This window comes from Tachypleus tridentatus, chromosome 8 (genome assembly GCF_004210375.1).
Source record: "Tachypleus tridentatus isolate NWPU-2018 chromosome 8, ASM421037v1, whole genome shotgun sequence".
Taxonomy (NCBI): domain Eukaryota; kingdom Metazoa; phylum Arthropoda; class Merostomata; order Xiphosura; family Limulidae; genus Tachypleus; species Tachypleus tridentatus.
The window spans coordinates 56,714,715-56,730,067 of record NC_134832.1 but is presented as its reverse complement, the minus strand read 5'-3'; the positions used below and the strand labels follow the sequence as shown (position 1 = coordinate 56,730,067).

The 15,353-nt window shown below is 31.3% G+C and overlaps 1 protein-coding gene across 5 annotated transcripts in view; it reads right to left on the bottom strand.

Annotated features, from left to right (window-relative positions):
• LOC143222437 (casein kinase I-like) overlaps window positions 1–15,021 on the bottom strand; it is a 28,957-nt gene extending 13,936 nt beyond the window's left edge. Inside the window, exons 1-9 of one of the 5 annotated variants that reach the window (XM_076448958.1) lie at window positions 14,704–15,021; window positions 13,671–13,700; window positions 12,853–13,053; window positions 10,893–10,933; window positions 10,070–10,139; window positions 8,584–8,732; window positions 5,516–5,750; window positions 4,928–5,098; window positions 2,886–3,031 (exon numbers count right to left, since the gene is read on the bottom strand). In XM_076448958.1, coding sequence (XP_076305073.1) covers window positions 2,886–3,031; window positions 4,928–5,098; window positions 5,516–5,750; window positions 8,584–8,732; window positions 10,070–10,139; window positions 10,893–10,933; window positions 12,853–13,042 — 1,002 coding nt within the window. In that variant the 5' untranslated portion in view covers window positions 13,043–13,053; window positions 13,671–13,700; window positions 14,704–15,021. Of the gene's footprint in view, window positions 1–2,885; window positions 3,032–4,927; window positions 5,099–5,515; window positions 5,751–8,583; window positions 8,733–10,069; window positions 10,140–10,892; window positions 11,380–12,852; window positions 13,054–13,670; window positions 13,701–13,786; window positions 13,821–14,703 lie in introns of all 5 variants that reach the window. The other 4 variants (XM_076448961.1, XM_076448959.1, XM_076448957.1 and 1 more) reach the window with 4 other exon arrangements.
• Between the last annotated feature and the right edge of the window lie 332 nt (window positions 15,022–15,353).

The window sequence follows — 15,353 nt, the reverse complement described above, 5'->3', positions numbered from 1 at the left end:
CAAGGTTTGTTGGTGGTTCATCATGTTGGCATCTCTTCTGTTGTTGACACCTTATCTAGTTTCTTGTTGTGACAGACCATCCTTTCCTTGTTGTTCTCACTACTGATTTGATAGATGTTGCATTGTACGAGTCCATAAATGTCTGGTGGAATACAGCAGGCCAGTTGGTAGTCCGGATTCATTTTTTTGTTTCTGCAGGACATTTAGTTCTTTATATTTCAAGTTTAACATGACTTAGTAGTTTCTGTAAATTATGGATTATGTTTGCACACTGGTTCAAATTCTTTGATAGTTTTATCTTCACAAAATTAGTTTTTCCTTTCTTTACTGTTGGATGAAATAAACATCACTTCTTCTACTGATGATTTTTTGATTTAAGTTTCTTAATTTCTTTAGGATTGCATGAGAGTGTATACGGATAACAATAGTGTAATGTAGGTAAGTTTGGGTTTAATGGAGTTTAGACAGATAGCACAGTACACAAAGAAACACAAAAGACTTAAAACTTCTCACATATCAAACTGAAACACAACAAATTTTGTTGATCGCACAATTCCCTCTATTAACACAGAGAACTTTTCATTACAAACTTTTGTCACGAAGGTCATTTAGAAAACATTACAGAATACATTACACTGCCTGTGATAATTGCATAATCAGCTTTTACGTCAACTTGAATACAATTCCCAGAAAAGGTGATTTTTTTTTTACAGACAAATGAACAGATAACAAACTATAAAATTTAATATAGTTTTGCTGAATAACAAAACTTATAACTGTTACTCGAAGATTCATGTTGAAAACTATTTCTCAACTATCTGTTGTTATAGAACATTCCTGTGAATATCAGTCCTAAGGAAACCTTTACTGTATATATAATTAATTGTTGAAACACTATAATTATGCTCCTTAATTTCATAAAAATTAAAAACAATTGTAATGGAAAATATTTTTTATTTAATAAACAGTGGGTGAATAACCTTATTCATTATTTATTGTAGTACTTAATAATATTTATTGTGATAAACAAAATTACACCACACAAATTGCCCATTTAAAATTAAAATTAACAATGGCTGCTTCAAAGTTTTGAAAGAGCAAAACTAAAGCTTATTGTACTTATAAAGCAACATCAATTACTAAGTACATGTTTATGGAGTAAATCAGAATTGTGCTTGTTTTCCCTACTTAGTATGTTGATGTTTTCTATAGTTATGTTGTGTTTATTTGACTTGCAGTGTTCAAAAATGTGAGGTGTTTTGTGTTTTTTTTGCTCTTTAAATCTAGTGTCTGTTTTTCTGCTTATTTCTCCAATATAGAAGTTGAGGCAGTTATCACATTGTATTTTATAAATAATGTTGGTATTATGCTTGTCAGTGTAGTTTTTACACAGTATGGACTTTAGTTTTATACCTATTTTTTGAATAAATTTATTAGTCTTTACTGGAATGTTATGTTTTGCTACAAGTTTTTCCAAATGTTGGTTATTTTTCACTAATATTGGGAATACACATACCAGCTATCTTTGGAATATATACTCTTCAAAAAAAGAAATGCAAAAGCAAAATATGAGACAAATTGTTAACAAGTTTATTCCGGGTAGTTCTGTATGACATGTGTGAAACTTTGCACATTCACTGCTGAACATCCAAAGTCTGCAAAGGCGAAGTCCACGCTCACTGGGTGAAGTTTAACGTCACTCAACGTCAATAACGAGTAAGCCCCCCGTGAGCATCAATAACTGCTTGGCATCTCCTGCCCATGGGAGCGATGAGATGACGAATCACATCCTGTGGAATGGCTGTCCACTTAGCCTGCAAAGCTGCCACATGCTGAGATAGAGTCTGTGGTTGAGGTTGTCACAGACGTCGGTCCAACGCGTCCCAAAGATGTTTGATGGGGTTTAAATCTGGTGATCTGGAGGGCCAGGGAAGAACGTTGATGTTGTGGTGAGTCGGACTGTGTGAGGACGGGCGTTGTCCTGTTGATAAACGTCGTTGACGTTCACCATGATGGGTTGCACATGGGGCCTAAGAATCTCGTCTGCCAGATCGTGGACGGTCACGAGTTGATCAATGTTGTTGGTGATGATTCCATAGCTTTGTGATGGTGCTTGGGTGAACATTCACAGCTCTGGCAACATCTGATCGAGATTTGCCTGCTTCCAAGCGACCAATGGCGTTGTTGCGTTGTGCTTCAGTCAGTCTTGGCGTAACTGTATTGCGTGTTGGTAGCTTAACACTGAGCTATGGAAACCGAGAACCCGTCACTTTTATAGAGATTTTGCACATGTTGCACTTGCAGAACATGCAGATCTCTCAAACAAATTTATTGGACACAAATGCGTTTTGGCGAAACATCCAATGTTTTCCTCCGTTTTTAAAGCGCACAACTTTTATTGTCATTTTGGTCTGACAATCAGCACCTTAACACGTGTAACATCGCATACTCTGAGCTTGTAACGTTATTACATATATTTCTTTAAAATAAAAAAAATATCCCTTTTGTGTTTCTTTTTTTGAAGAGAATATTTTAAAGTAACTCAGCTTTTGTAGTTTTGATTTTGTTTTAATTATTTTTCCAGCATTAAAACTTTCTATGTTACTATAGTTACTTAGGTTCCATATATAATGGTCCTTACTTATCGTTACAAAGTGAAAATGTTTTTAATATAATTGCATTATAAACAAACTGATTATATGCAAAAATATAAACATTAAATATATTATAAATAATACAGATTACTCTAAAATGTTTAAGTGTATTGTAATAATTCTAAAAAACTTGCATATACATTTCCTTCACATAGACTACATAACCACCTTTCTGCAATAATTCAGGCTATTTTGCAAAACACTCTAAGAAAGTGCAGATAGAATACTTACTAACTGCTTTCCACACCAATCAAATTCTGTATCCAGATATCCATTTTTATCAAAAAGATCCTGGAACAATTTTCTTAGATAGTCATAATCTGGAGTCTCAAAGAAGTCCAGCCTTCTCACATACTTTAGATATGTGGACATTTCCTCTGGTGAAAAATAATTACTATTCCTTAGATAAAGGCATAATTAAAAACACTAAGAGAATTATTAAGAATTCAAAATGCAAAACATATTTTAAAAAAAATAGCTTTAATGTTTTTTCCATTTTATAACATTTTGTTCCTGCAAAATATTAATCAATACCTTCCTTTGTAGTACCAAACAAATGTTTTTAGTTCCCAAGCCAAACAGGTGTTTCAAAAAAATAAATGAATCTAACTTATCAGTGTGAAACACAAGACTATGCAAAAATAATACCAAGAGATTTTCAGAATACACATATTTTTCATCAATAAAAAAACCTACTTGTGAATACATTTCAAATATTTAATGGCCTCAAAGAATTGTTATAAAACAAACAGTTTTAACATGTAATTTATCTATTTGCTCAGATAATGACAGAATGAATTTAAAAAGTGCTCTGCTTTGTTTGTTCTGAATTTTGCCCAAAACTATATAAAGGCCATCTGCACTAGTTGTCCTTGCTTTAGCAGTGAAAGACAAAAAGGAAGACAGCTAGTCATCACCACCTGACACTAACTCTTCAGCCACTTTTTTACCAACAAATAGCGAGGTTGACTGTCACGTTATAATTACCTCAAAGCTGAATAGACAAGCATGTTGGGTGGGACTCAAATCCACAACCCTCAGACTATGGGTCAAGCACCCTTACCACATGGCTATGCTGAACCTTAAAAGTGGTAATTAAGTAAATAACCCACCACACAATGGAGGCATGCAAGAAGCATTCAAAACTGTTTAGTTCTTTATACCAAAAAAATATTTTTCAACAGGTAAAACCTCAAAAATATGATACACTGAGAAGGTAAACAGAGAGGAAACTAATTACATAATTATTCTGAATCACAAATATCTACAATACACTGAACTATAAAGTATTCTATTTTTTTAAGTTTGTTTTGTTCAATGCAGAAGTGTTGTAAGATTATTGGAAGTTATGATGAATGTAAAGTACCGTGTTTCTCCGATAATAAGACCTACCCATAAAATAAGACCTAGTGTGATTTTTGGGGATAGTTTTAATATAAGCCCTACCCTTAAAATAAGCCCTAGTTAAGAGTGGCAGGAAGAGGAAAGAAATAAAAAAAATTAATTTATTAATTAGTTTAATAGTTAGTTAATTAGTTTGTTTAAGTATTAATCAGTTAGTTTAATAGTTTAATGCTCATGCTCAACATGAGAGAGTAGGTGCAAAAATTCTACAAGAAATTGAGTTAAGTGAAAACTCAGCAGGAATTTTAAACACAGATGATTTGCAAGACATTCCAGAGGATGATGATATGATTGTTTTTGAATAAATTCCTGTTAATGAGTTTCTGAATGTTTTTCGTAATTTCTATTTATTTAGAGGTCTTATAATTTTTACTTTGTAACTTCATTTTTTGAATATATCAAAATAAGACATCCCCCGAAAATAAGCCCTAGTGTCATATTTTGGAGTGAAAATTAATATAAGCCATCTTATTTTCGGAGAAACACGGTAGTTTACAAACAATTGCATTTTGTTGTTTTATGGTTTTCACATAAACAATAAAAATTAATCTTTCAAAAATTCTAATTCTGTAGTTTCTTAAAGTTTTATTTTTACTGATATCCAAATCCCCATTCAATGGTGATGCAGAATGAATGAACAACATACTGTTCAAGCATTTCAGGTTAGTTTATTGTGATTTGAGTACAGTATCTACTTATAAAACATCAGTTAAATGACCTTTAAAAGTTTTCCTGACTTGGTGCACAGGTTTCCGAAAAACAATTACAGCTTTTTTTTTAATATGAACATCACTTGCTACATTGCTTAGATTCGTAGTCTTCATGTTATAAAAGTATACATCAACATACACAAGTTTTAAGATACATACCTGGATAACCATCACATAGCACTTCTACAGGAGTTGTCCTCTTGGTGTCTCCAATCTTTTGGTAACGTTCCTTCAGAGTCTCTGCCTTCAACCCTTGCCACGGTAAACTGCCTCGAAGAAAATACATAAACATGTGACCTAAGGCTTCCAGGTCATCCCGTCGACTCTGCTCTGGATAACAGAGTGAAGGTCCAGTGAAGAGATGATTATAAAACTGATAGTTGCAGTAAGTATATCACATTACATAAATCACACCCTGTTCTCACTGTTACTTTAACTTAGCAATTCATGAATCACAAAAAATTGAAAATACTATTAGACAAAGAGAAACTTAAATGAAGAAATTTTCAACTGTATAAAACCACATCTTAATTTCAAAACATATTAATGCTTGTGCCTAATTTTAATTTTCTAGACCATAAATTAACAATGAGAAATATTTAAAAACCAACTGTAAAGTGAATTATTAACGCGGTTGCCCGACATTGTACGGTTTGAGCTTATTTCGTTAAGAAAATTTACCCACTAAAATATTGAATAGGTAACAAATGCCAGATAAAAATAATGTCACAACAAAAACAAATATACCTCTGCCTAAATGAGTATTGACACTCATATATCTAGCAGTTCCTGTTAAGCTCTTGTGCTCTTTGTAAGGTATGTGTTTATTAGTTTCTGGGTCTATATATTCCTTTGCTAAGCCAAAATCAATGATGTGTATAATATGCTGTTTTTTGGTTGAGTGTCGACCAATCAGAAAGTTCTCTGGCTTTACGTCTCGGTAGATAAGGTGCTTGGCGTGGACAAATTCTAAGCGATGTAGCTGCAAGTCGTAAAATACAGCTACATTTTTATTATCTAAAGTGAAAAAAATGATGAAATACAAACATCTTAAGCAAATAAACAAGTCTAAACTCAATAAACTAATACAAATAAAAGCAGCTATTAAGTATTCAGTAAAATCCATGAATATTAAATAATCATCCTGTTTATTACAATTTATTTATCACTATTGTCAAAATCAGTCTGTTAACCAATCACAACAACAAATCATTTTTATGAATTAATTTTCAATCTGCTATTTTTATGTACTTAAAACTCGTTTATTAGTTAAAATTAATTACATTTATTCCTACAAAAACTCATAATTTGTTTGTGTTTTTATTGTGTTTGACATTGCAACTAGATCTTTGAAGAAAAAAAAATGTTAGCTAGTGTTTCTACAACACATTTATCGTAGAAGTGTTGCAAATAAGATCCATGGAGCGATAAAAATGAAATTCAAAAACTGATGGCAGAATGGAATATATATAGGATCTCAAAGTTCATGTTTCAAAAAACCTGAAAGTACATGTAGTCCATAAATATGTTAGAACTTTAAAAAAAACATAGCTAATAAAATTTAAGTGACCTCAAGGTCTCTTTAATCCTTTTGTGGCAGGTTACAGGACAAAGACCACATCATCTCATTTAACTTGCATTCAAAATTTATGTCATTATGTTTGGAATCAAATTGTAGATTATAATTCATACTTTAATATTATACGAGTTAATTTATTAATTTAAAAGTAAATATTAAATAAACACACCTAAACATAGATTTGAGTGAGTCGTGTGCTACGTTGAGTGCAGCACTGTTTAATATTAGATGTTTGCAATGTCAAAATACTAAGTCTGTAGTTTTGTACAAATTAGGAACTCAAATTACCAATATTAGCAAGCTAGAATATAAAATAAGAACCTTGTATCTATTTTGCTTAGATACGGCTAACATACTGAATCGTACACAGTGGCCCCATTAACCTCTTTTCATATTTGGAAATGGTCCCTCATATTCACTTACTTCAATATATGACATATGAATAACCAATCAGCCCTAGTGCTTTTTTCAGGCGTTTTAATCTGTGAAGAGGCTACCATGTTCTTTGGAACCAAGACTTCAAGAAGGTACGTTGCATCTTTGGTCTGCTCGAAGTTTCATTTTTTTTTTAACTTAAATATATTTCAATTACTAAGCTTAATAAATTATAGTGTAATTCTGTGGTATCAATATAGTTATTTATGACTTTATTGATTACCCAACTGTAAATATAAAACTTAAAAAAATGTTGTTTGATATCCTCTAAGTGCAAAATTTTAAAAGGCTTTGCAACCTATGTCCAGTAGCAACCAAGTTCAAAGGTCGTAGTGAGAAAAGATAATTGTTTACTTTATTTCTTGATTTATTGTTTAATACTTTAAGAAAAATAAGATTAATAATTTATTTCTAAATAGTAATAACCTTTTTGCACATATACTGAAATGTAACTGTATATTACAAAATACTAGTCCAATAAAACACAGCCAAGACATGGAAAACTAAAGTTCAGTTTTATATTATTGGATACCTAACTTGAGTGCATGTGCACCTCATCAATACAACTTATGTAATACAGTGGAGCGCCATTAAGCCGCATACCAGTAAACCGCGAAATCACTTAAGCCGCTGTAGCAAGTCTTGTGAGCGATGTGAGGATTATCGTGGCTCACCGCTAATTTAAGAACGTGTAAAAACGTGGCTTACGAATTTAATCCTGGCTTTATAACTTCAAGGGGATATTTAAAAAGGATTTGCTTTAATTTGGGAAACAAATAAAATATATTACAATAGAAATCGACTGTTAATCTACCTTATCCGCTCTCTATATCAGCTTTATGGAGGCCGCCATTGTTACCGAATCACACCTCTCCATACATTAAAGTTAATCTGCGGTAAATCCGTGAAAAAAGTGATCAATAATTAAAGTATTATTTTTAATTCGATAATCTGATATTTTTATGGAATTGTATAAATATTGGCCACAAACCCAATAGAAATCACTTCAGTTTCTGAATTAATAGTGAGCATATCATATTGACAAATTCCTACCCCATGAGTACCAAACGTAAACATGCATCGTATGATGTTCCGCAAAAGCTGAATGTCATAGAAAGAATATGAAACTCGCGCTAAAGTTAGTAGAGAGTTAGGCATACCTGAGTCTACATTGCGTGAGTGGATAGATTAATATTATAACGATCATGCAATGGCCCGGATGAGGCTCCTTGGCGGAGCTGTTAGCGACTTTAGCTTTTAGTACAAAAAAACAACAACATAATTTATATTTATTTCCTAATTTTTTATGATGGTTACAAGGTTGGTCAAATTACAGACCTCACATAGTTATATAAAATAACATAAAATATGAAGTCTTAGTAAAACCATACATTTCAAATGTATTTAGGAGGTTCTAGAGATTACACAATTAATATTTAAGATTTTCTGGATGAATAACGATTTTCTTAATCGTAACATGAGGTCACTTTACACTAAGCGTATTAACAAAAGACTATTTTCACAAACAAATCTTCAGTAAAAATATTCTGTTAAAAAATTTGCCTTTTTGTGTACAAAAATTTGTAATATTTACTAATATTCTACCAAATTTTGTGAAGATATACATGCTGTATCAAAAGTTACAGTGTAAATACTTAACGTGTGCAAATGTGTAGACAAACGCGTGTATTTATTCCGAACCCATCACAAAAGAGTTAATGGAAGTAACTTTTCCCTCGCATACCTGACAAAACTAAAGAATAGATCACAATTTCAAATATTTTGTTTTCAGACAACTTACAAGTTGGACAGCAATTAGTAGCACAGTCTTCAAAGTGAACTTCCTATCACAGAGATCAAACAAATCTTCTAAACTTGGTCCATGTAGCTCCATAACTAATGCATTGTATCTGCCACAAGGCCCAAAGTAGTGTACATTTGGTACTCCCTCTGTATAAATAAATATTATAATAATTTTTCTAACACTGAGAAAATCTTATCGAATGATATATAAATATTGTTACAAAAGCCTATTACGAATCACTTTTTAAGGAGAGAACTGACCAACAACTAAAGTTAATGAAATACAAGAAAATGGTTTTTAATCATTACAGAAAATCACTTCTATATGTTTAAGAACTTATGCGTGAGTCACACTACATCTAGTGCCTTTTGTCCAAACCCAGAGTTCATCATGTTTGTTGGCATATAACATACTAATACTGGTTTAGGTGTTGTTATTTTTGTGCAATCATTGTTGGCTAATTCACTAAACTGTCTCAGTAAATTGGTGTACGTACAAAAAAAATAGATTAACTTAAGCACCTTTTTATGTATACACTTGAAAGAGTTTGATATCAAAAGCAAATTTCTCAAGTTTCTCATTGCAAAACAACAATTAATATGTAAATTTATTATATGATTAGAAGCACGTGAAAACTTCTGTTAAAAACAGAATAAATAATTAAGAATTATACTCCATTTTAATTTAAAATTATAACCAAACAATACCAATACAAGTTAGTATTTTCAATGTTTAATTTGTATACAATTAATGAAATTTGTTGATTTTATACTATAATTCTAACCTTTTGTTTAACCTACATTCATGTCCTAAGTTCAGAAAACAAGAATGTGATTACTAAATATCATTTTGTATGGAAATATTAGATACCAATTTACATTTTTGGTATGCACACTTTATAAAAACAACTTAAGATTGCAAATTCTACTGATTTCACTGCACAACAAAGTTTTTGCTTCTTCAACACTGTTGGTTGTTCCTTATAGATTTTTGGCTGCTGATCACGAAAATCACATCCAAATTTGCCCATCACGTACCGTTTCATCGAAGTTGTCAGTTTTGCTCCAATGGAAAAATGATATCAGGGCAACTGGAATCCGTCAATGCTTGCTGACTACTGTTGGACACTGCAACGTGATGCACCGGACATTGAATACAAACGAAAATTAGGAGCAAAACAATTTTAATTATGTTGAACTTAATAGCGTATTAGAAACATAAATGCAATTACATACATTATTGCAGGTAAACAGTTAACTGTCTATTTCTCAGAGTTCCTACATAATGAAGCGAAATCAAAACTATGTTTGTGCATACCCACCAGGTACCTGTCACAATCAGCAAAAACTTTTCAAGAAGCAAAACTTTTTTAAAAAATTCTTGTACAGTGTTTTTACTCTTGTGTGCAGATTTTGATAATATGCAGCTAACTGCTTTTAACACAGCATGATTACACACATAAATTAGTATCAGCATGTCTTACCACTGTTCCCTAACATCTTGTAAAATCTATATTCTAAGTGAAGTTGAGGAGCTTTGGACTTCATTGGTTCCTAGAAGAAAAAAAAATCTGACATTATGTATATGTCTTTTTTTTTTAATCTGACTTAAAATTAAAAAATAATATTCAATTATGTAAATTTTTCATGCTTTCATAACACAGTTCATCTTGAGCTAGATGAGAAGAAAACCTGAACACTAATTCTAGCTGGAAAGCTGTATAACCTCCATTTCTCTTTCGAAACGAATGAATACAAATGTGTCTATGTACATCTAAAGATTGGACCACGTCACTTTCCCATTTCTACCACTGAGCTAACACTGTCTGAAAAAAATTACCGATATAAAAATTCATTTATTTGAGTATTCTAATTCGGAAATAAACACTTTGTAGAAGATATAAATAATTTTCCTAAACAAAATATGAATATAACATTTTGAATAACTAAAAACAAATTAATCTAGATAACACAAAACTATTAACTTAAACCTTCCATTTCATACTATAATAAAATCATGGATAAGCTAGTACTTTTGAAACTTTCAAGTCAGATTCCATTACAGCCCAATTTTACGGTTTCTATCAAACCCTCTAAACTCTGGAAATTTCATAACACTTTACTTACTTTATTTGAATGGACAACATGTGAATAATAACTTGATTAATGAATATACAAGTAGCAACTTAAGTTAACAAAGAAACTGAACTAAAACAAAACACATAAACATCTTTAAACTTGAAACTGTCCTTCACGTAATAAGCTGTAAATATTGTTTAAATTAATTTACAGAAAAAAAAAACGTACCAATTTTATTGCAACATGTTCATTGTTGTACAGGTTTTTTCCTGAAAAATAAAATATTAATTTATGTAGCTCTACATACAAACAAGCTTTTTGAATTACTACCAATAAAGTTAGCATGTTCATTATATTACCTTGGTTTTTATACTTAGCTTTAAAATTCCACGCCAACACAAACACAAAATGTATACATGCTGGAAATTTTTGTTTCCTACCTTATAAGTTTTTAATATAGCTTACAGACAACAAGGGAACATTTTGGCCTTCAGGTTTTCCTTTACATCAGCTCTTTAGAAAAGTAAAAAATTTAAAATAACCCTTAATTTTTGAGGAAACCTTCAACCCCCCTCTCAAATTCCAGTAAAGTGCTAGTTTCCACAACTGCCAACAGCAACTTGAAAGTTAATCACCCAATTTGAACAATAAAAGTCTTAACTGAATCATGGCCAAATCTTCCAAATCTCAAACTTCTGGCCTTTCATTCTCCAATCTTCAGAATATAATAAAAAAAAATTAGCAGTCTATATCTATTTGATACCCTGAATAATATTTTAAGCTTTAATAAGATCAACCTTTACCCTTATATCTTGAAATTAAAACTAGTAAATTTCTGGTAAATGTTGCAGCTTCACCAGTAAAAATTAGGAGGTTGTAGAAACCAATTACTAGTAAAAATTTCAGAACCAAAACTCACAAGTTTATTCTTATTTTCAAGTACCAATAGACAGCAATACATGCATTTAAGGCACTTATATTGTAAGATACAGAATACAGAAGTTTGGTTTGATTTGTTTTGAATTTCACTCAAAGCTGTGCGAGGGCTCTCTGCTCTAGCCAGTCTTAATTTAGCAGTGTAAGACCAGAGGGAAGGCAGCTATTCATCACCAAACTCTTGGACTACTCTTTTACCAACAAATAGTGGATTAGTTGTCACATTGTAATACCTCCACATCTGAAAGAGTGAGCATGTTTGGTGTGATGGGGATTTAACCTGCAACCTGCAGATTGCGAGTCGAAAACTCTAATCACCTGGCCAAGCTGAGCTTAAACTCTTCTAATTGAGTGCCAATATAGTCAGCACATGAACCAAGTGGCTTAACTCACACAATCTAGCCACTGTAGTGAAATTTATGCCAGCAGCATGTGTATGTTTAGAAATTCGGTGCCCAAGTGGTTGATCATTGTAATCACTATAAAAATCATGTAAAATACAGATGTTTATTTTTTCCCAAACCTGCAGAGGGTGAACAATTTTATCCTTAATACAAATAAACGTTTATCATAATAAGGGGAGCAATTTTATCCTTAATACAAATAAACGTTCATCGTAATAAGGGGAGCAATTTTATCCTTAATACAAATAAACGTTTATCGTAATAAGGGGAGCAATTTTATTCTCAATACAAATAAACGTTTATCATAATAAGGAGAGCAATTTTATCCTTAATACAAATAAACGTTTATCGTAATAAGGGGAGCAATTTTATCCTTAATACAAATAAACGTTTATCGTAATAAGGGGAGCAATTTTATCCTTAATACAAATAAACGTTTATCGTAATAAGGGGAGCAATTTTATCCTTAATACAAATAAACGTTTATCGTAATAAGAGGAGCAATTTTATCCTTAATACAAATAAATGTTTATCATAATAAGGGGAGCAATTTTATCCTTAATACAAATAAACGTTTATCATAATAAGGGGAGCAATTTTATCCTTAATACAAATAAACGTTTATCGTAATAATAACATTTCTTTCAAAGTACTGGACAAGTGATAGTCAAATTTACACATTTTGTTTTTATAATGAAATGATCGTAATCTTTCACGACTAATTAATATCTGATGTCAAAAAGCGAAATACTCTTCCAATATTTACGACAACTGAAGTTAGTTTTTGTAAATGTGTTTAATGTAATGTAGAAAAATTATAAAAGGGCTGAAATAATGAAATTACAAACCTAATCTGAGCTCTCCAAAGTTACCACATCCTATTTTTCTCCCAACTTTAAAATTGGGTCCAACCATCAGTATCCCTGAACTTCCAGAAGTTGGTAGTCTTGACTGACTGTGCACCGCCCTTGTTCCACAACTTGATTTAGCTATCTGCCTTAACTCTTGTCTTTTCTGCATAGTGTTTTCTTTAACCATTTACAAAGTACCTAAAAGAAAAAGGCTCAAATAAGAATATATTTCACTGTTGCTACCTGTAACAAAAACAGAACCCCAGTAACACCTTTCAAGTATATATGCACATACACATATAAATACCCTTGATAATAAATTTGGATATAAGAGTTCGTCACTCATCCCAGTTAAACTGAGGTTACACAGTTTTTCAGCATCAAAATATAACGAGGTTTACATTATTTCCAAAGCTGGAAAATGCACTGACTGTTGCCAACTTTGTATTTTCGATGTTTAGATAAGATATATGTAAAACTGGCCCCTAACTTTACTAAAAGAAAATAAATCAAATAAATGATAACAAGCCTGTACACATAATTTACTACCAAGTATTACTGTGGCTGGCAAAAAAATATGTAAACAATTTATTATAAAATATTAATTAAAATCAGGACATATGTAAGATAGAATTAGAAGTATAATAATGGGGAAGTCTCAACCCTGGATAATAAAGTGAAATCACATTTACATTTTTTAGGTAACTTGATCATTTAAATGGTAAAACTTTGCCACTAATACCAACTCTTTGAAATTAAACATGCATTAGAATTCAATGTCTAACAACTTGATCTTTCAACATTTTAATACATACCTGACACTTGTAGCTGAACTTCTTTCTTATCTACAGAATTATAATAAATTTGACATGATAAAATAATATACTGTTGCATTTTCAGACACCAGTATAACAAACAAAACTGTCCTCACCAGAAAAGGTCAAATATGAATCTCTGATCAGCACCTAATAAAATGTATCAAGTATTTAGTCTTAACTTGAAGTCTCTTTGACCTAGAGATTGACAAAAATATCGATATGATAAACGTCCTTAACCGTGAATCTAAATGATTAAAAGTAAGTTCCAATAGGCTCGGACCTCTGTTTTCCTAGTATAATTACTCTTTTTACAACTCAAACAAAATTTTTAGTACTATTGTTAATGGTAAATTAATATTTACAAATTAATTGTAAAGTACACATATTCATATCTTAGAGATATCTCAATATATTTCTGCAACTTTTGTAAAATACCATCAGGTTTTGTGATAAGCTGTCTATAAATACAGACTTTTAAATCATATACAAGTATGAATGAATTTTGGTGCAGTCAATAGATATAACTTAAGTTACAGTTGCATAGTGCAAAAATAAATATTTTTGTTTCTATTTGAATCTGGTATCAACACATAGATAAATAGGTGTAAAACCCAATGTATACAAATGGTAGGAATGCATGGCAGACCTTTCTTATTGTACAGGATGTTCCGAAAGTGACTGAGCAGTTTTGTAATCATATTTTATTCAGTCTATTTTAAGCCAGCAACTGATAGCGGTGTTTAGAAACAAAATAAGAAGGATCCAGGCCTGTATTGATGTCAACGGGGTCACTTTCAACATTGTTTATAATCGTCATTCATATTTACCTCCTGTATTCTATATTGAAACATGTCTGTTAATAAATATATAAGTGCACAGTGACTTTCCGAACACCCTGTACATATGAATCCTACCAAAGGTATATGGTACGTATTTCAAATTAAATTTTGTGGAAAAAACTTCATACAGAAAACGTACAAAAATAGTTTAAGAAATACACGAGCATGCCAACAAAATGCATACAACTTACTTGTTTTCTTTTATGTTACAAGTCACAATAACACGCAAGTTGCAAGTACGAACTTGAAACTCAAACTATTGAACTTCAATTTGAAGTAAAACTAATTCATCGTACTTATAAGTTACATTATAACCTACACTAAATTGTTTATAAGGGATATGAGTACGATATTTTGGAGTTAACGTTATAATACTAATACTAATTACTATTATCAGTTATTATTTATTAATGGTCTTAAACCTGTATTAACGTTACACCTATGATAAGCAACATATAACCACAATGACGACAAAAGAAACCTGGTCTACACCGAAACCAAGTGGTACTGCTAGTGCAACTCTCAGAAGCCAGGAGCTATGGTCGCAGAACAGTTCCTAACCTTTTATATAATATATATATTATATACATTTATTAACTAAAACAAACTAGTAAATAAATATATATACAACTTTAAAAATAGGTTCACTGGGCTAAAATAAGTTAGCATTAGTCTTCCAACTAACTTTTGATTTTAAGTTAGATTTCATTTTCTTATACAAATACAACAAACGCAATAAGAAAAAAAAATCTCCGGTTACTTGCTCATTTTAAGACATTTTTTTATTGTTTGGTTTGTTTTGGATTTCGCGCAAAGCTACACGATGGCTATCTGCGCTGGC